The sequence below is a fragment of the Sciurus carolinensis genome, chromosome 9 (genome assembly GCF_902686445.1).
Source record: "Sciurus carolinensis chromosome 9, mSciCar1.2, whole genome shotgun sequence".
Lineage (NCBI taxonomy): Eukaryota > Metazoa > Chordata > Mammalia > Rodentia > Sciuridae > Sciurus > Sciurus carolinensis.
Genome location: NC_062221.1, coordinates 39,751,063 through 39,773,287, shown reverse-complemented (window position 1 = coordinate 39,773,287; position 22,225 = coordinate 39,751,063). Strand labels below are relative to the sequence as shown.

Here is a 22,225-nt window from a genome sequence, read left to right as displayed (position 1 = left end):
ACATTTTAGACATGGTAGTTCCAAAGGACTGCAAAGCAGAAATTAATCCCACTGCCTGTGGAGTTCTGAGGATGAGCAGGGCAGCAGATCTCATTTAGAATCCTCCTTTGCCATCTATTAAGAAGTGAGCATGGCAGAGCTGGCCATGGGGGAGGCTTTTTGATTCTCAATTCCTCTGAACATTGTCAGTGTTTAATCAATAGCTAGTCCGGGCATCATTAAACATGTGCTCTCGGTTCAAGGTCCTCTGATCGGGATGGTTAAGGGAATTGCTCAGTTTTGCTGTAAAGTGCAAAAAAGGGTGCCCACATTCAGGTTAGCCTACTTAAAAGAGATACAATTTTAAACTGTATTGCATTAAGTGAGACCTGTTTTAATGGGTCACATGGAATATCAATTATTCTTGATCTCATAATTTTTGCTTCAAATGCAAGATGTATCCTACTGAATTTGAGATTCTGCACTTATTAATTTATGCTTGCTACAAGGAGAAGGGTTAGCAAATACGTCAGTCACTGGAATGAAGAAAGCTTATTCTTCCACATCTTAAATTTTGTAGTTCAATGATTCCATACAAGTTTAAATTCCTTATACCATGGGCTTAATCAACTGTGTAACAAAGGCAGGACAGTCTGTTTCAACATTCTGAGTGGGGCTATACAGGTTTAATATACAATTTTTTCTTCCTAGTTTTACTCCATTGTTCTGATATGTGCATGATATGGCACTTAGCAAAACCTTCACTGGTCTCGTGGATATACTAAGAGATGAAATAGTGTAGTTCTTACACCACAGGGTCTCATAAAAGTTATAATGAGAAATAAGGAAGATTATTAAATCATTTTCTTTTGGAAATAAGAACAGGTTGAAATTAGACTGTTTTCTAACTTAAAGAACTTAAAAATGTGAGTTGTAGGAAACAGGACATTCTCCACAGAGGAAAGAGGACTAATTAATCAGATGGGTATGAAAATAAATTTACATTTTTTACCCTGAATCCAGGAGAAATATTGAAATCTTGAACATTTTTCCAATGTGCAATATAGAAAATGTTGGAGGCAGAAAATCAATCAAACCATTCCACTGCAATTATTAAAAGCTTGAGTCATATACTATATTCAGTTCTAAAATAAATGAGTGCGGGCACTGAGATACTATAAAGCAGAATAGGAATAGCATTCTTCATGCTATTGTTTTATAATCTATGAATCTCATTTGGTAGGGACCAACATGATGAAGGTTTCTAGTAAATTCGAAACCATACAGTATAAATCCTTCAAATCAAATTTCCAACAGTCTCAAACAAGAATAAGTCATGGAATGTCCTTTTTATTACAAGACATTGGATTATTATTAGACAATCCAGCAAAGTTTTAGAACTTGATGCAAATCCATGTACTTCAGTTGCATATTCAAATGATTATATTGACTTTGATAAAGCCAATTTTAAAACTGTGAAAATTACAATTTCAAAATTAAAATTTTGAAAATACAAAATTTTATAGCTTAGAAAATATTATATTTTATAAAATAAACTGTATACAGTTAAGTATTCATAGGAAAAAAGACTGCTGCTTCCTGGCATTTATTCTTCACTATTATAAAATTTCAAAATGTCAGATTCTTTAGTCCATTCTTAAACGAATAATCTCTTTACCAGGTTCTTCAATCCCATATAGGATGAACCCATTTTCTATACAACATGGCAATGTGAGCCCTTCACATTTTAATTATGGTCTTTTCCTTCCTTAAAAAGCTTTAATAAAGTCCTAGCACCTTACTTTTGCATAGACACAAATTTTGGTTTGTTTTTGCACAACTGGATTCAGTGGGTCAGCAATACCCAAATAGCATGTACTGGATTTCCTTCTTACAACAGGGTGACTTTCCTCAAGTTGTTTCAACTTTCTAAGTCTCACTTTTTGCAATGGTGAAACAGTGACAATAGTGCCTACTTCCAGGGTTTGTTATGAGGCTTAACTGAACCAGTGGGTATAAAGTGCTTAACACTGTGCCCCATGCTAACAAGTGCTTCATAAACATTAGCCATTGTTATCATTCAACAACATGTCCACGTTCACAGCTTGTAGGCACAAAGCTGGGATTTTAACTTAGAGCTTCTTGGTGCCGAGGCTTATGATCTTTCTGCTGTGCACTCTGTATATCAGATGTCTTAGGGGAGATTTGAATGGATGCTGGCTCCCATTCAATTCATAGTCAAATCCTCCAACATGGGACTGTAGTATGGAATTTCTATATTGTTGATTGAAGTGAGAGCAAAAAGATTTAGACACCAGACACTGGGGAGGCAAGGTTGATATTCTGTTGAGAAAGCTTAAGATTCTGACTTGTATTCTTGCCATGACAGAAGGCCAAACTGCTACAGTCCAAGCACATCTATGGAATGAGTCAACTTTGTACTTGCCAAGAGGGAACATAGAGCATCTTCTCAAACTCTAAATCTTGGGACGAAATAAGACTCTAAATTGCCATACTCCATTGACTAGAAGAGAGAATCTTATCAAAGATTACATAGCAGATGTATTTAACAATATGCCCAGCTCCTTCTTCCCCTTCAAAAGCTTTCCAAAGGTGATCTCAAAGGCGTGATCTAAACTAGATCTGGGGAATGAAATCAGAGTCTGAGATTCTACAACTTCTGTGATACTAACCTCTGAGAACACCAGTTACAGTACTTTATAAATGAAATAATAACATCTGCCTCTTATGGTTGTTTTGAGTATTAGAGATAATATTTTAAAATCTTAGTAATTATTATTACTACTACATGTGGCCAAAATGACCTACAAACTATCTGGATTCTACTGTTAATCACTAGTTTCATTAAAACATCTCAAGTTGAATAGCTGGAACATGCTTAGTGAGACACAGTCTCACTAAGTTGCTTAGAGCCTTGCTAAATTGCTGAGGCTGACCTTGAACTTGTGATTCTCCTGCCTCAGCCTCCCAAGTCATTGGGATTATAGGTGTGCACCACCATGCCAGGATTGCTCAGCTTCTTCATGGCATACAGGACAGATGTTTGAGAAGAGCTGCTTTCCCAGGGAAGGCTCCTTCTCCCAGCAACCTGGTCCCACCCACACAAGCTGACCTGTGGGGCCAGAAGACACAGACCTTGATGGTCAGGTCAGTAGTTACAGTTCCCTGAAAAACTTTCAGAGTCATAATTCACAATATATTTGTAGAGTACCTCCTTATTTGTTTCTCAAATTTTAACCCTAACTTGGGTTACTTGTTTAACAACACTTGCACCTTGAATTTCCATCTCTCATGTTCAGAATTTGTGTGCAAACCTTATAATTCAGCCTGAGTTTCTAGATGTTGACTTTCACCTGTGTTTGGTTTCTTACTTCTTGCTCTGTCCTCAGGTTGAAAATGATGACAGAGACTCAAATCACAGCCTTGCCCTTGACCATCATTGGTAACCACATGTCTTTTCTTTGTGAAGTGACCACTAGACACCAGACTCTAGGTCTGTTAACTCTAGGTATCCCTCCCACTCTTGTGATGTGGAGCCAGTCCTTGTCCTCCTGAAAAACTGTCCTCCCCTCACCCTGGCAAAGGCAGCAATACCCAGGATTTTAGAGGACTAATATGCAAACCATTCAGCTGAATGACAGGTTTATATCTCTGGTACAGTTGGGTTTTAAAATGTTGTCCATGATGTCACTTGCTGATTTCTGTGAGGATTCAGGTAACAGCTGTAGGCTTGAATTTAGTATTTTTAAATCACATTTATATTTTGCTGACTTCCAAAGATGATTTGAGGCAGTGAACAGAGTAAAACACATTTATAATAGAACTACTAAGGTTTATAAGGAGAGGAATAAGTACAAAAATAACCACTGCGGAGAAAACAAGCATCATGCCATGAAGTAGGGTAGAGATAGCTAAATTAAGAATATAGGTTAAATAGGGTCCCTGCAATTAAACCTTCAACTTAGTGTCAGGTTTCCTAAGAGGCAAAGTCATGAATTATAAATTTCTTCTTATCTAATTAAAAGGAGATGATCATGAGGGAGACAAAATGTTCCTATTTCTAAACAAAACATAACTTATTGCTAGGATCTTTATATTTTGAACATTGAATTAATACAGTCATGAAATAACATTAAACACTTTATTTCAGGCGCATGTTAGACACTGGGGACACAAAAGAAATATTAGTGGGAGAGACAGACAAAAAGTGAACCCTTTAGAGTTTGTTGTGAGAGATTCCATGTTAGGTTTATGTCCTGGTTTGATGTGGTGGAGTGAAAAGAATACTTTACAAGTCCTATCTTGACCCAGTTTTGAAAACATGACTGAAGTCTCTTAGTTCCCCTTCACATGCAGTAAGCTAATCCCATAGGTTGGCTATTTCTCCTATCGGGCTCTAATATGTCTGGATTATAATGCACATGTCCAAATGCTAGGGTCCCCCGAACACTTAATACCCAAGAGTAGCCCCTTCTTCCTTTGGCTTGTGGAATTTTTCAAAATAATCGGTCTATAAGAAGATGATGAGACTGAGTCTATCTCCACTCTGTTAATGTACATAAGCAGCCCCGGACATTTCCAGCATGTGGTTACCCTGCCCAGGGTACAGCCAAGGGTGCAGCCAAGAGTGCAGCCCTGCTCTGCAGCCCTCTCTCATTCAGGGCTGTAAGAAACAACAGGTTATGGATTTCATCTGCCTAAGTGCCTCTAGGTTATGTCTTGCCTTCAGAAGAATCTTTAAACTTATGAAACAGGTGGTGTATTTGATTTATGAGTAAGGGAGCAGATCTAGGAAGTCTTCCTAGAGGAAGTGACTTCAAACTAAGGGCAGACAAACACAAGTTAAATTTAAAAACAGGTAGAGAAGGGGAAATCATGCATCCAAACCAGGGGAGGAGCAGGCACAGAAGCAGGGGGTTGTGGCAGGTGGAACACTAAGTGAAAGGTGTAGGATGGGATCTTCCTGGTTCACTTAGGGAATTGCAACTTTTCTTTGTGACTGATGCTAGAGTATCAAGTATGGAGTAGAAACATGACAGGTGAGACAGAAGTAAATAGAAGTCAAAGTCTGAAGCATCTCTTAAGCCACTGGGGGCTTGGGGTTAATTCTAAACACTAGGTAGAAATGAGAAAGGGTTTCAAGGATGGCAAAATAAATTTTTTATCTACCTACCTACATACTTACCTATTTATTTATTTATTTATTTATTTTTGTGGTACTGGAGATTGAATCCAGGGATGTTCTACCATTGAGCTACATCCCCAGTATTTTTTGTTTTGTTTTGTTTTTTATATTGAGACAGATTCTCCCAAAGCTTTTGAGGCTGGCTTCAAACATGTGAGCCTCCTACCTCAGTTTCCCGAGTAGCTGGAATGATAGGTGTGCATCATGGTGCCTGGCTTAATTTTTAAATTGGATGTTTAAAGGATTGCTCTGGCTATAGTTAAGATAATGGACTAAAAGGGGTATGTATAGAAAATACCAGTTAACATAAATTGCAATAAACTTTTCTGAAATTATAAGGACCTTAATTAGAGTAGTCATAGTGGAGGTATCTCTTTGGGGAATGTTTTGGTGGTGGAGTCCATTTGCATTACTGAGGAATTAGATGTGTAGAGCCAGAGATGAGAAGCCATGAATGATTTCTAACTTTGCTAGCCTGGCCTGGACAAAATGATTTCTAACTTTGCTAGCCTGGCCTGCCTCTGAAAAATATCCAAAGGCTTAAAATCAGCATACTACAGTAACACAGCCATATCAATGTTTATTACAGCTCAGTTCACAATAGCTAGATTGTGGAACCGACCTAGATGCCATTCAACAGATGAATGGATAAAGAATCTGTGGTATATATACATAATGGAATATTATTAAGCCATAAAGAAGAATAATATTATGGCATTTACAAATAAATGGATGGAATTGAAGAATATCATGCTAAGTGGAATAAGCCAATTCCAAAAAACAAAGGTGGAATGTTTTCCCTGATAAGTGGAGAATGATATATAATGGGGGTGGCGGATGGGAAGGGAGAGAAGAATGGGGAAACTTTATGTAGAAGGAAATGAGAGGGAGGGGGTATAAAAATGGTGGAATAAGACAGATAACATTACCCTATGTACATGTGTGATTACATGAATGGTTTGAATCTACATAGTGTGCAACCATAGAAACGAAATGATGTACCCCATTTGAGTACCATGAATCAAAATGCAGTCTGTAAAAAAATTTTTAAAAAAACTTTAAAAAAAAAGGGGGCGGGGGAACACAAGGGAAGAGGAGAGTTGGGGTGGGTGGGAAAGGAAGACTCAGTTATAGACCCACCAGATTGGCAATGCAAGAGGACATCCTCTAGGAGGGAGGGACTCAGGCAAGTAGTCAGATCTGTGGGTTGAGATAACAAAGAGAGTGAGCTCATCTAGGGATGCTGACTTGGGCATCATTCCCCTCTAGCTAATTGAGGTAGGTAAAGCTTTGTAAGTGAAAATAATCACAGAAGGAAAAAGAGGAAGGGACAAAGTTTGAATTTTGAAGATCATGAGGACTTTCATGGTGGGCCGAAGTAAAAGACTCCATGAAAGAGGTTATGGAATCATCATAGTGATGGAAGAGAACCAAGAGAAAATTGTGACCTACAAGCCAAGCGGAGAGAAGTCAAGAAGGAAGGAGAGGTAACTACTTTCAAGATATTAAGCAAAATAAGGACTCAAAAGTGCTCCTTGAACTTAACAATGAATCATTTATAATAACTGTGGCAAAATGTTTTAGGAAGGAGGTTTTTTTTTTTTTTAACATGGAGAGAAAGAAAATGATCATAGAGGAGAGAGAAGGTTCTAAGGCAGAGGTCAGGATGGGATCTCAGATGTAAGGAGATTCGTCTTAAAACACAGTGGAGCACATTTTCCTCTGAGTGAAGAGCAAAGCAGAGATGGGGTTAATTCTTAGGTTTCTGGGTGGGATTACAATGTAGGAAGTCCCTTAGCTAAGGATTTGTTTTTCTCTGCAAAATAAAAGACAGATTATGAAATCACTGAATTCCCCGCAACCAGAGCAAAAAGATGTCTCTATTTTTGTTGGTTCAGAAAATTCAAACCCTGAAGCCCTGTGGCTCTCTTCTTGTCGGTAGCTAGAAGCTATATGGGGATACTAGGTTTGGATTTAAGTTTTCTGTTTCTATCTGGTATTTGCAAGCACCTACTCTGCCTGCTTCTTTGAGATGCAGGCAGTACTATTTTATGTTCAATGTCTCTTTGCACTTTGTGCCCTGTGAAAATGCACCAGCTGCCTGATGCTCACAGCCTCCAGTGCTTTTGGAAATAGGGAGATATAAATCTGCAACCTGCTGATAAATGAGAATGGGAGCATTTCATCACATAGTCAAAATGTAGTTGCAAACATTGCTCTAAAAATAAAAAAATTAAAAATGCAAAAATGGAGGAGTGTTAAAAGGATGAATGTATGTTTTAAAAATCCATTGTCTTAGTTCATTGTGTTGCTATGACAAAATACCATAGTCTGGCTGGCTTATAAATAACAAAAATGTATTTCTCCTAATTCTGGAGGCTGGAAGTGCAAGACCATGGCACCAGCTGATTATGATTGTCTGTTAAGGGTCCATTCGTCCTTCTGTCTGCATGTTCAGGTGGTAGAAGGGGCAAAAGAGCTCTCAGGGCATCTTTAAATAAGGGTACTAACCGCATTCAGAATGGCTCTATCCTGATTACTTAACCACTTCACACAAAGGGCCCTACCTCCTAATACCTTCACTGTTGCATTAGGAGTTCAACATGTGAATTTGGGGGGAACACACATTCTGACTATTGCACCTTCCAACAAAGATGCACAATGGAAGCTATTCTAATCACCAAAGCAAGTTTGGAACTATGGTGTCTGACCTTCCATGATTTTGTTTAGTACCATGATTTATGGCCAACTGCAGGAATTAACTGATGTTAATTAACTGAAGTGCTTGCTTGGTGTCAGGCACTGAAGCAAGGATTTCATCTGTACTGTTACTTTCCTCACTGCACCCAGCATAGAAACTGCTAGTTAACAGAACAGATTGAACGGTTAACTGGCTAGATCAAAGCTACATAGTCTGTATGTAAAAACTACATAGTAAGTTAATACTATTATTCTGAAAAGGAGGCAAAATTTTTTCCCAAAATATACTGTTCTCAGATTAGCATTATTTTTTCTCACAATCCTAAACCCCATAATATATTTTCATAAATGAGTAATTTAAAACTAACCTCTGAGATTCTTAGTTGCACACAATGAAGAATCTCCCATTCTCTGCATTGAATGAGTGCTCTGATTGTGGGAAAATAATGTAGCAGTAGATTCATAATGGCTATAAATGATTGATCTAGGCCACTATTTATTGGGCATTTGTTGTGTGCCGGTTACTATTTTAATTTCTTCACACTTGAGTTCATCCCACGTGGTAGGTATCCTACAATGCATTATGAAGTCAGTGGTGAAACACAGGGAACCAAAATTAATTACTGCTTAACATCAGGGTTTTATTATTTGATATAATATGTACTATAAAATATTTCTAAATATTTTACAAATTGAACTAGAAAAAAATCCTAAACCTTATCCCGAAGGGTGGCATGTGAAGATATTTCCCACAGTGAGAGAAAGAAGAAAAGGCACTTACGAAGTATGAAGACCACTGTGCTAGCATTTCATTGCTTTGTCTTCGTGTTTATTCTAACCTCAGGTACAGAGAGTGAAATTTATCACAGTGAGCAGTTCAAGGGAATTTCTCATCACTCTCTGATCCTTGGAAGAGCTCCTTGTTCACCTTCAGCCTCATGGGTAATAACCATTCTTGACCACATATCTTTACAGACATTCTTCTGTAAGATATGTGCTCTTGTCTGTAAGATATGTGCTCTTGTGCAATGTATAATATTGATCATTGTAAATTATTTTCCTGGTTTTATTAGTGATAGACACAAATATCAAGACAGAAATGATACAGCATCTGAAAATCAGAAGGACTGAGTAACTGGGCCAAGATTGCACAATTCTTACTTGATATAGTCAGAATGCAAACTTCAGTCTGTCTCTATCTAAAACTGCCAGTCTTATCTTCCTGACTACAATCTGTAGAAAAATTTTAGGGAGAAAGGGGAAATTCTAAATGTGTTCCCAAAGTTCAAGTGGATGGAAAGAGTTATTGAATTTAGTTTAATATTCAAGACTCTGGATGGAAACTTAAGTTCATCATTTTCACCAAGGCCACAGAATGGGGACAAGGAGAGCAGAGGGGAAATGATCCTTAAATTCAACTTTCAAGAGTTAAATTTAACCATCTACCACACAAAAGTGCTTAATATTGCGAGGGTGATGAATTTGATAATGACGGAGAAATGCCATCAATCTGACAAACTAAACAAATTTTTTAACCTGACATAGCCCTATTGAAGACATCAGCTGTCATCTGAAATGAATTCTGTTTCTAATTTGTCTTCATAAATAATGCAACTAATTGAAAGGCAGTTACAATGAAAATCTTTAACCTCTTTCATCTCCAATTTGAGGGCAATGTCTTCATATTTCCTAGAAAGAATCTTCTTCTCCTCTTATTAAAAAAAAAAAAAAAAAGTAGACATCATTGATCAGAACACTGAGATCAAAAACAAAAGAATCTATTGTGTGATGACCACCACTTCTAATGGTTTTATCAACTTTTTTTAAAATTCAATATTATCTTAAAATATGAAACGCATGAAAAGCTGATACTAGGAAATTTATTCAAGCTACAAGTTTTACTGAGAATATCATTATTTTAATCAACTTTCTGTTATACCTTCTTGCCACCCAACTTCTGCTTACTTATAATTAAAGTATAACATTGACTTTTCCAGGTCAAACTCTTACCAACATAGAAAAATCTTTAAATTTTAGTTTCTGGGTAACCTTTTGTCTTTTCTTCTCCTTTAGTAAGAATAAAAAGGGACCATTGAAGAAAAACAGATCCTGACCATTCCTAGCAACTAGAAAAGAAGAATGCTTGTGTTAGAGATTGAAGTAATTAAAATCTCCTTTACCTGAATTTTCTCTATTCAGACATCAGTAATTTCCATTTGCTTATTTTTGAATGCATATGTTAATAGACCTATGTGCCAAAGGTGTAAAAGACAGGAAAAAGAACAAAGCAAGCATTAAAATTTTCAATCATTTCATTATTTCCCCCTCAGGGAAGGCCAATTTCAGCAAATATATCAGAGGAAGGACATGATTCTGAATGAGGATTTGAGCTGGTCATCTTTCACAAGATTTTTATTAAAAATGGAAATTGAAGAATGATTTTATGTGATATATCAAATTATAGCAAAAATCTTACAAGTTGCTGAAAATGCAGATAGCACAGCTCAATACTAAATATTTAGATAATATAAATCATTTTAGTATTTAGCCACTGGCTATTAAAAAATATTCACTGAAAATAAATGAGTTCAGCCTACATTATTACTACTTATATTTAGGTATATTTACTAACACCTGCCACTCAACAATGAAAAAATCATGAGTTAAAAAAAAAATTTAAGAAAAAGTATATTTTGTAACAGACAGGATATTGGCAAATGATGAACAGGTTTCGATTTTTCCCTATGAGCAAACCAATCTGGACAAAATCCTAATATCTTCTGATATTCTGTTATTATATATCAAAGTCGGATGAATCTGACAAAACATTTCTATGTAAAATATATGAAAATACCACAGTTGAATGTCATCGTCGTGTACAAACACAAGATATTAATTTAAAAAAATAACTGGGTAAATGGTAGAAAGATGAATAGAGGAAAGGGAGCATGGGGCGGGGAGATGGAAGGGGAAGGAGAGGCCCTGGGGACTGAATTAGAACAAGATCTATTCCATGCTTGTATAATTATGTCAAAATGGCGTCTACTGTCATGTATAACTAAGAAGAACCAATAAAAAATAAACTTAAAAACTCTAAGAAATCCTTAAAATAAAAATGATAAGTATTTTATAGGTTTTTACTCACACATAAAAGTAGAGGAGCAAAATGAAGACAGATCAGAGAAGAGACAACTAGGGGACACTAGAATAGCAAAGGATGAGGATCCCAAGTCAGACCCTGGTAACTAGGTTAAAAATACAGGGAGGCAGCAGTTGAAAGTACAAGTTGTGCTGTCGTAAAGTCAGGGGAAAAGAGAAAATATAGAAGAAAACTAGTGCTCAACAGTCTCAAAGACCATCAAGAAAAGACTGTAAAAACCCCTTCTGGAACTGAGAATTAGGAGGTCACCAGTGCCTTTCATTTGATCAGAAGCACAATTGCACATTACAAATATATATATATATATATATATATATATATATATATATAGTCATGAAAGCAACACAAATGACATGACATTTCTTAAAGAAGAAAAAAAAAAAAAGAATATCTTCAGTTGAGAATATCCACAGAAAGCTTAACAGGACAGATGACATTTAACATACACCATGGCAAGTAGAATTTTGATAGAGGCCCGGGGGTGAGATTTATTGTAGTTTAAGAGTAAAGTAAGGTACTGAAGTAGAGAAATGACTGACTTAGAGAAAGGAGAGCAGTCAGGGTATTTTGGAACCTATTTTCAAAATGTAGAAGAGAAATATTAAGTATGCAATTATAGGTTGATGACATAAAGTTACTTTCTGTTATAGATAGCTACTGTGAAAATATATTGTTTTAAACTTTAGCTTCATTTACTAAAACAGAATGTAAGAATTTATTCTAGCAGTGTCTTTATTATGTTCCTAATCTATCTTTAAAATATTTATCATATCTTATTTGAAGTCATTGGATAAGGAGTGATATTAGCCAGATTTTCTTGAAACTGTTTTTCTTTCTCGGAGAGAAAGTTCCTGGATCTCTCTGGTTTAGAGTCTTCTTATCTCTAAGGAAGGAGTTGGGGCTGGATTATTCCTTGAATTCCTTCTAGATATGCTTCTATGATATGGAAAGCAGTATTTTTGCAAAAGCACCACTGAATATTTTTTTCAATAAAACATTTCTTAGCCAGTCATTTTTATTAAAGTGGGATGTAAGTTTCTCACAGTTTTTTTTTTTTTTTTTTTTTTTTTTAATTAAACTAGATCGTGGAATTCTCATACTGTTTTTATGCTTGGTTGTTTTAAAGTCTTAGTTCTTTAAACTTTTTTTTTCAAATTTAATTATAGTTCTACAAGAGAGTTATTATGCACAATCCAATAGCTTTAGTTAGTAGATGATGTGTAAGGATTTAGTGATTTTGGAAATTCTATAAAATTACAGCACTTTGAAGAGGAAGTAATTTTAAGACAACTTTATCCGATTTCTACATTTAACACACAAGAAAACCAGAATGTAGTGAGATTGAGTGACTTGCTGGAGTTCACTTGCCAACTTGAATTCCACTGTACCACTGTCCCTAATCTACATGGATGAGATTTAATCAGCAAATTAATATGAACATAAACATCTCTAAAGATTGCTAAAATCTAGTTTTTGTTTGGTTGTTGTTTTTTGCAGTACTGGGTATTGACCTCAGAGCCTCACACAAGCTAGGCAAGTACTCTACCACTGATCTAGATCCTCAGCCCTTTTTATTTTAACTTAAGACAGGGTCTGGCTAATTTGCCTAGGTCAGCCTCAAACTTGTAGTGCCCCTGCCTTAGCCTCCTGAGTAGCTGGGATTATAGGCATGCACAACTACACCCAGCTTCGTTTTCCCTGTTTTAAAGTTGTTGGTGTCCAATCTTGGTGATATTTGTGTTATTGCAGAACAAGGTAGCACTGAAAATCTGGCAAGGTTTGCACTCTTCTGCTTCCCCATGCGGCGCCTGTGCTGTGCCACCAGCCAAGGGCAGTGGTTTTCACTTGCTGTGGCTGCTCCTCACCCGAGGGACATCTCCCCAAACTGGCTTTCCTGATGCTGCCTTTCAGGACCATGACAGTGGGCCAGATGCCATGCTACTCAAGGACAGGAACCCAGGCCCCTGGCCTGGAATCTTATTGACAAGAAGCCGTAGGTAGAAGCAGTCATGAACAACTTGGCCTCAGCCCTTATGGCAGTATCATAAGTCAGTATCCTAATGTAAGTGTCATGAGAATCTCCCTATTACACATCTTGTTTTAAAGTGCCTTCAGAAAGACAAAAGGATATATGGGATATTTGGGACTACCACAGACTTCTTTAAGAATCTGAGAGAAATTATAAGCCCTTCCCTCCAGGAAAATGGCATACATTCCAAAATTCACAAAGTCATTGGCTCAAACTGAGGCCACAAGGCCAAAAATCATCAATTTCCATAGCTCCATCTTCTCTTTTGTGTCTCTACCACCAATCATAACGAATTTCTAACATAACCTCCCATTAAACATCAACCACATTTCTCAGTCTTCGGTCAATTAAATATCCTAAAGGAAAAGTGAGACAATTCTGTTTTCCTGTATTTAAAATCAAATTGACTCTTCCTATAATCTAAGTCAAAACAGACCAATGTGACACTTAGTTCTCTACAGCAAAGCCTTTTTTAAAAAAATAAATGAACAGTTGTCCTCAAGGTCACATTATCCAACTTTAAATACAAAGTGCTTAAATTCTTCTTGAACTCCTTTTAACAAGATTGAGGTAATTATAAACTGTGTCAAATGAATCTCTTGAGAGGACTTTTGAAATAAACACTTCCATGTGTACATGTGACAATAACATCAAAATTTCCATGAAGGTCAGGAGCTGGGCTTTCAGCCCAGTACTTTCTGTAGAATGGAATCCAAGGGGTTAAAGACTTTGAAATAATTACAGTCATGAATTTCCTATTTCTCATTAGCTTAATTCACTCATCATATATATACTTGAATCGATTTAATTTGCATACTGTATTGAAATTCTGCATAAAGAAATCAGTTTATAGAGTTGCAAATAAGCTATTATCATAGTGTCCATGTACATGTACAATAAGAATTGCCTTTTAAGAAATGGGAAAAGATAAACCATAATATCCTTATCCAACTCAACTTTTGACCTGATGTCATTAAAACAAAAATTGGAAAATTCAAGGGCAGTGATGGTAGGAAAAAAGAGAGCTTAATGATTTTACTCAGAAATAGCTAATAACTTCCAGGGTTTAGAAAACTAATTATTCTTGTAAACACAATTTAGTTGGTAACTAGAGTGTTTATTTTGCCTTATCACAAAGACCAGATATCATTGATTCATATAAATCACTACTTTGCAAACTATTTTTATATCAGATACAAAAATTTACCAGCTCAGTCTTTCCTGATAAATACCTCATCTGCAAGTATCAATAATCCTGCTGCTACTAAATATTTTGTGACTCAGAGAATTGATAGAGATAGCTTAAGGATGCTACCAGTGGAAGACTTTACAAGGTTGAGATTGGGGCTGAGAAAGGGAATCTCATTGCTGAGACCATTAATCCTGCCTAAAGAAGAGGATATTTTGATTAAATAAATATGCATATGCCCCTGTTCCACAGCTTGTGCTTACAGTAGATACAAACATTATAATATTGGGCTCCCCAGATATTAGTACAATTACTTGACTTTGACTTTGGAAAAGTATTTTTTTTTTTTTGCTAACATGTTTCATAACCTGTTTTCTCATGCCAAAATTAGATTTATGACCAAGATATCTTCAACTGTTTACCTTGGTCTTCTCTTACTTCATATAACACATGATAAGATATAGAAAGGGAGAAAATGTTATGAAACTAGGGGAAACTGACTGACTTCTATTACAAGTTTCATGTAGAATAAATTATAAGACACCTATAATCTTGGGTGGGTGGACTAGTTAACACATTCTATCTAAATAAAGCCAGCAAATAAATGTGCTACACAACATGCTATATTTTAAAATGATGGTTAATTTTAATGGAGACCTGGAGTTAAAAACCTAATCTATTGTTACATCATCTTAGGATCATGACTCAAATAAAAAACACATTTATGCACATTACTTCAGTGAAAACAAGAAGGAATGTTTATACATTGTAAGGCTATCACTATTATTAAAGTTTATTCCATTTCATCTGTTTATAAAAGTAACATGCACTCATTTTAAGAAATTTATAAAATTTAGAAACATACAAAGAAGATAAAAATAATAATCCCATCACATAGAAGCTATATTTAAGAACACTGTGATGCAAATAAATATAATGTAGATTCAATGTGTGCAGTTTAAATTGTGCTTGAGCAACTCTATGCTCTTTGACATATAATGTGTTATATTTCTGAGGACTGAATTTTAATCATGACTCTGGTTCTGAATCCAAATCTAAGCCTGGTTTTAAATAAGAACCTTAGAGCTAATAATTACAACAGCTCAGCACCCTCACTTCATTGTGGCTCTGTGCTGTACATAAGCATAACTAACAAATTATACTTCTCTGAATACAACAGAAATTATATGCTACGGAAATACTCCCACATTTGGAGATTCATGCTTTGCTTTTGAATGTTAATTTCTATATTTCTTTCCACATATTTCTTTTCTTTCAGTCTTTTAATAGCGATTTTTCTTTTGATTCTACAAGACAGCATTGTGCCTTGAGAACTATCAGCTTCTATGGATATTTCCACAATAGGAAAACCTTTTCTTCCTGTCCCCACATGGGCAGGTCGATTTTCATTGAAAATGGCTTCAAGCTGGTTCTAATATTTACTCACTTATGCAGGTGCGTGCATCAGCGTGGAGTCTGTATCCCGTATCACATTCACAGTGGAAGGTGCCCAGAGTGTTAATACAGCTCTGCTGGCAGCCTCCATTCACCACCGCACATTCATTGACATCTAGAGGAGGAAGACAGATGGCCAGGATTACAATGTCATTCCAATGTCAGCTTTGGAGAAGTGGCACAATATTTCTGTGATACACAGTATGTGTTGTATTGTACACAGGCAACATCTCTGTGGCCACGAATCTTTGCCTGTTTGATCCACTTTGCTCTACTATGTAAACAAGAAAATGTAGGTAAAAACTTTATGGAGCTTTTTAAAGCCCAGAAACAATGAACCTAGGAATTGTCTCACAGTTTTCTATTCTTCACACACTAGATAATTAGATAGCTCCAAGATATATAGATATATCCTTGTGGAAGGAAAACTGGAGGGAAGAATTACAATGAGCTACTCCATCCGGAGCAGCACAAACTAGTAGATAAACACCTATTATTGGTCTGACACTGTTGAATAAAACCAGTAATGGAGTTAAGACCTTGAATCTCCTTCTCATATGCTGCAGTAGACATCAGGGCAAAGACAGATAAATTCAAATAAAACCATGGTTTGGTGTTCTTAAAAACATATCAATACATTTGCTCCACCGATTCAGCTTCTTTCTTCTCATTCAAGCTACCATTTTCTGAATTACCATGTTTATATGAAAGATTACTTTATTTTTAGAAAAAAAAAAGTAGGTAGAGGTCAAGACTCATGATCACCTATGTTTTATGACACAATATTCATTTTTCATTAGAAAAAATCAATTCATCTCCCTGAACCCATAGTTATTTGTGCCCTATTTAATCAGTACATATATCATAAAAAGAAAATATCCACAAGGCTAGGGAGGGATTTTCAGGTAATCAGATGATGAAGAACTTCTAAATTTTCTTGTCTCAGAATTAAAAAAAATAAAAATCTATGTCATTTGGTGAGTTCCAAAATAATAATCATCTTCCTACATAGGGTGGATTTGTAGCCTGGAGAAGTACAAGTCCCATGCAGAAAATGTCCTCAGTTTTCCTGCTTTTCACTCCAGACTTTGCAGCAAAGAATGTTGGGTGTGAATATTCTTCACCAAAATATAAATCATCCTACTAGACAATTAGCAGGATGAAATACATCAAGTGACCTTAATTCCACAAGGCAAGATCCTTATTCAAGAAGACATCAACACAGAATGAATAATATTGCAATGACTCACAGCACCTGTTCATGCTAAATCTCATGATATGTAACAAATGTTTATATAATAGAGTTGCAAGGTTTTGAGTGAAAGGAAACAAAAGAACTTTCTTTTACCTAGCATTGCTTTTCTTCCTTTTGTTTTGTTTTATAAAAGGGAAGAAAGTATTATGAAGAACATATTAAGACCCTGAACAAGTCCTACACTTTAAAACCACGAGATCACTATATTTTGCACAATTTAGTATTTTCCTTCAAAAATAAGTTAGTCTGGAGTAATTCCTGATATTTTTAAGGAATTTTATTTTACAGATAAGAATTACTGACTTTTCAAAGGACTAGAATTTTTATTACGTTTTGAGTCTATGATAACCAAACCTCTAGGTCTTTTTTCATATAAACTAATATTAAACCAGAACTCTCCATTTGTTGCCTATACTTTATGCAGGACTTTAATATTTATGCAGGCTAAATTTTTATCTTTCTGTCTTTAGGGCATTATTCTGCAGAGTTGAGATATAATTTGAATCTTAACTCCATCAACCTCTGACTTAGATATCCTTCCCAAGTCTTTTATTTTGGACATATAAATAAAACTCTTAATTCCCAAGAGTATTTCATTTCACATGATAAATGACTTTGCCACCATTGAGAATTATTATAGCACACTATTTATATGTGCTTGAGAACACTGAAAAATATTTTAAAGCATGTTCACAGATATAAATAATTGCTCCTGAGAAAAGGAGTCTGAGATGGGTGGAAGGTAGGGTGTACTGGAGTTGAAGGACAAAGAGGTTTCTGTCACATGTATTGTGTTTTAATTTTTTTCAAGAAAAAGTTATCTGTGTGTTACTTTCATAACAAAAAATGATGTTGAAGAAATTGACTCACCCACAAAGTTTTAATAGGTTTTCATCAAGACACAAAGTTAGCGAAAATAAGAAAATCACTGAATCCATCCCAAAGACAAGAGGGGGCAGAGATTTTGAGAACAAAAATTTTTTCAGTATGTTTTTTTTTGTTTCCACATTATTAATGAACACCAGAATTAGAATTAAATACTATACTTTGTTAGAAACAAACACATGCTCACACAGATACACACGCAAAGCCTATCCAAACTTCTCTGTACTGAGTCAGATGGTCTTGGGAAAAATAGTTTGACTGTTGAATCTTATTAACCTGTTGCCTTACCTCCCTGAGACTCAATTTCTGCATCTGTCAGTGGTAACAGTGATCACATGTACTATGCTTAGATTCCTTTTCTTCTCTATTCACATTTAAGATTTTGATATAGATTGCTAATTCTTGATTGCATATAGAAATTAAACAACCAATAATTTTACTTCACTAACTGTTAGAGCTTAAAAATGTAAGACCATAAAAGGAGAGATGTGAACTATACAGCAATTCAGGGCTAGGATATTCATTTTTCTTGGGGTGAGAAGGGAATGCTCAAGGGGAAAAATGAGAATTGAGTGCTTGGAGAAGTGGGTTGACAATCCATAGATGCAGCGGTTAGAATGTGCACAGTGTCTAAAATTCATCATTTAGATCTGTCAGGCTGGAGAATAGGGTTGGTAAAAGGAAATAGTTGAGAAACAAACATAAAACCTCTTTTAATTAATTGGGATAGTAAAGCATTCCTCTTCTTGATTAACAATACAATACACTTCTGGGCAGGTTGAGCCATAATAGGCTGTGTTCACACAGTAGCAAAGCAAACTTATTAAAAGTTAAAAAAAATCAATCATTTATAGAGTGGTACCAAATGCTAAGTAATTGGTTTGACTTTCTTTTTCTTTCTTTTCCTTTTTTTTTTTTTTGTTTCAGAATATACTGAATTAGCTGATTATTTGGACATTGTGTAATCGATAGTTCTCAAACCTGGTAGCACATTAGAATAACTTGGATACCGTTTAAAAAATACAGAGATTGTTCAATCCTCAGTACCATAAAGAAAAAAAAAAAGGGTTCCATCCTTAAAGGGTCTTATTTAATTGGTTTGGGTATAGGCCTGGGAATCAAAACATTTTAAAAGCACCCTAAGTGATTCTAATGTGTAGCCAGAGCCAAAATCACATTGTGTAGACAGTACTTTAATTATCAGGGTATTTTGTTATGAATGCAGATGCTGATTCTGTAGATCTGGGGTAGTGAATAATAACCTGCATTTCCCATTCAATTCAAGGTGATTCTGATGCTACTTGTCTGTGGACCATATTACAAGTTGCAAGAATAAAGGCATATTTAGGCATAACTGTCACATGAATATGGTGTTTGGCTCAACTTCTTAGTTGCTTGACTGACTCAGACCATTTCAGTTCAAATCAATTCTCAATTCAAATACTTAAATATATTAAAAATATACATATTAGAATAAATAAAATTATAGAATATTTTAACTATTTACTACAAACCTCCAAAATAAACTATCAATATTTTCCACAATATTCTTTCTGATAATTAATAACTTTAAGACAGTTTTGGCATTATTTGTTGTGAGAAATGATTCACTTTTGTAAAACATGAAGGAAACTTTGCTTCTTTTTTGATAGAGTATCTCTGATATAGGATAAAACCGGGTTAAATTGCTGTGATATTAGACACTTATGCTGAAGCTGTCAGAAGTGATTTTCTTTTTCATCAAGATTCTGCTCAACAGAGTTAAAAACCAGAAATGTCAATATTACATTAAAATGTTATTATCAAGTATACTTCATCTGAAGAAACAATTTCTCAAAAAATTTTCTGAGTTATATCTTCATGTTAGGTGCCTCCAGAAGGCCCTGCCCTTAGAATTGGAACTCCAGGACACTGCTGGGAATAATGACAAAGTGATTAGAATTTTTTCAGTATTATCACTATGATATGGACCTAAGATTTCAAACTATAACAGACTATGAAAAAATCAACTATGTCTGCTATTTTTCCTTTTAATATCTTTTCTGCTATATTTATCTCTCCAAATATGTCCCCAGATGGGCACAGAATCTAATAGCTTAAAGGAATTCACTTTATTATCAAGTGCATTTTGCACATGAAAGCTCTCTGAGACAACAATGATCCACATTTGTTACCAAACAACAAAAATTGCTTCATATTATTTCTCTTAGATTTTTGTAACCATTTACATGAGAACCAGAGTAAGACAAATTATTCTTCCATTTGCATTTTAATATACTGTTCTCAGAGACCTGTTCATTTAAAAAAAGTATCCTTGGGTTTGCTTATGTTGAAAATTGCATTGTGTAAGAGTTAAGTGTAGAGGAAATATTGAATGGTGTGGCAAAAACACCACTAGGTTTCCTATATGGCCTTAGTTTTACTAAGTGGCAATTACTCCAGATATCAAAACTTCTGACTTTTGCTTATAATCCTATAGTGTGTGATAGAATGAGCACCTCGAGGTCAAATATCCTTTTGTATCAAGCATTTATGGCATGGACTAGTCACTCTATAAAAGTACTGTGAATGAATGAATGAATGAATGAATGAATGAATGAACAAAGGAATAGCTTGAGAATCATGCACAGCACTCAATCTTCCCATCTTCCTATATTCATCAATGAGATTTCTCAGAATTGGGTGCTTTGACTCTGTTTATTCTTTCTTCACTCTTGGAGCAGACACTTGATGTTCATTTCTCATTAGTCAAAAGTAGCTTTAAACTTCAGGGTACAATATAACTCCCAAATTGCTGACGAACACTTTTAAGCTTTGGTTGCCTGCTTAGAATTTTTCCAGTTTTCTCCTTCTCACATTCCAAATAACCTTCAGGTTTTCCTTTGGAAACTGCATCTTTCATTTTAAATATGCCAGGCAATTTATATGGGATTGGTGAATGCAGTCCCTCTCCAAAAATCCCAGTGGACTTTACTTGGTATAATCTCATCTCCATTTATCGCAATGGTTGGATTGGGTTATATCTGTTTTAGCATGGCTTTCTTGCAAAGTATGAATGAATTCAGATGTGATCCAACCAACATGAAGCTCAATATATAGGTAGGGAATCCTGGGACATAAATACTCTATTGCTCTGGAAATTGTAATGTATACATGAAAGATATTTTGCAGTAGCCACGTGGCTTCCATGAATGAGGCAACATTAAAGATAAAGTCAACAAGTGGGATCACAGATGACTGGAGTTGGATCCCTGATTGAACAATACCTGAAGTCCTCACTACTTCTGAACTTCTTGGTCAAGTGACTCAATAACCATCTTTTGTTGTTTAAGCATCTTTTTTTTTATTGTAAACAAATGGGATACATGTTTCTCTGTTTGTACATGGCGTAAAGGCATACCATTTGTGTAATCATAAATTTACATAGGGTAATGTTGTTTGATTCATTCTGTTATTTTTTCCCTTCCCCCCACCCCTCCAACCCCTCTTTTCCCTCTATACAGTCCTTCCTTCCTCCATTCTTCCCCCCCTCCCTAACACTAACTATAACCCTAACACTAACCCCTCCCACCACCCATTATGTGTCATCATTCACTTATTAGCGATATCATTCGTCCTTTGGTTTTTTGAGATTGGCTTATCTCACTCAGCATGATATTCTCCAATTTCATCCATTTGCCTGCAAATGCCATAATTTTATCATTCTTTATGGCTGAGTAATATTCCATTGTATATGTATACCACAGTTTCTTTATCCATTCATCAATTGAAGGACATCTAGGTTGGTTCCACAATCTGGCTATTGTGAACTGAGCAGCTATGAACATTGATGTGGCTGTATCTCTGTAGTATGCTGATTTTAAGTCCTTTGGGTATAGGCCAAGGAGTGGGATAGCTGGGTCAAATGGTGGTTCCATTCCAAGTTTTCTAAGGAATCTCCACACTGCTTTCCAGAGTGGCTGCACTAGTTTGCAGCCCCACCAGCAATGTATGAGTGTACCTTTCTCCCCACATCATCGCCAACACCTGTTGTTGCTTGTATTCTTGATAATCGCCATTCTAATTGGGGTGAGATGGAATCTTAGGGTGGTTTTGATTTGCATTTCTCTTATTACTAGAGATGTTGAACATTTTTCCATATGTTTGCTGATTGCTTGTAGATCTTCTTCTGTGAAGTGTCTATTCATTTCCTTAGCCCATTTGTCGAGTGGATTATTTGCATTCTTGACGTAGAGTTTTTTGAGTTCTTTATAGATTCTGGAGATTAGTGCTCTATCTGAAGTATGATTGGCAAAGATTTTCTCCCACTCTGTAGGCTCTTTCTTCGCATTGCTGATAGTTTCCTTTGCTGAGAGAAAGCTTTTTAG

General features: G+C 35.6%; 1 protein-coding gene across 1 annotated transcript in view; it reads right to left on the bottom strand.

The window, feature by feature from the left end:
• LOC124993589 (EGF-like and EMI domain-containing protein 1) overlaps positions 1 to 22,225 on the bottom strand; it is a 623,779-nt gene that overhangs the window by 145,616 nt on the left and 455,938 nt on the right. The window contains 1 exon segment of the mRNA XM_047565459.1: positions 15,711 to 15,833. Within this exon segment, the coding sequence (XP_047421415.1) occupies positions 15,711 to 15,833 (123 nt within the window).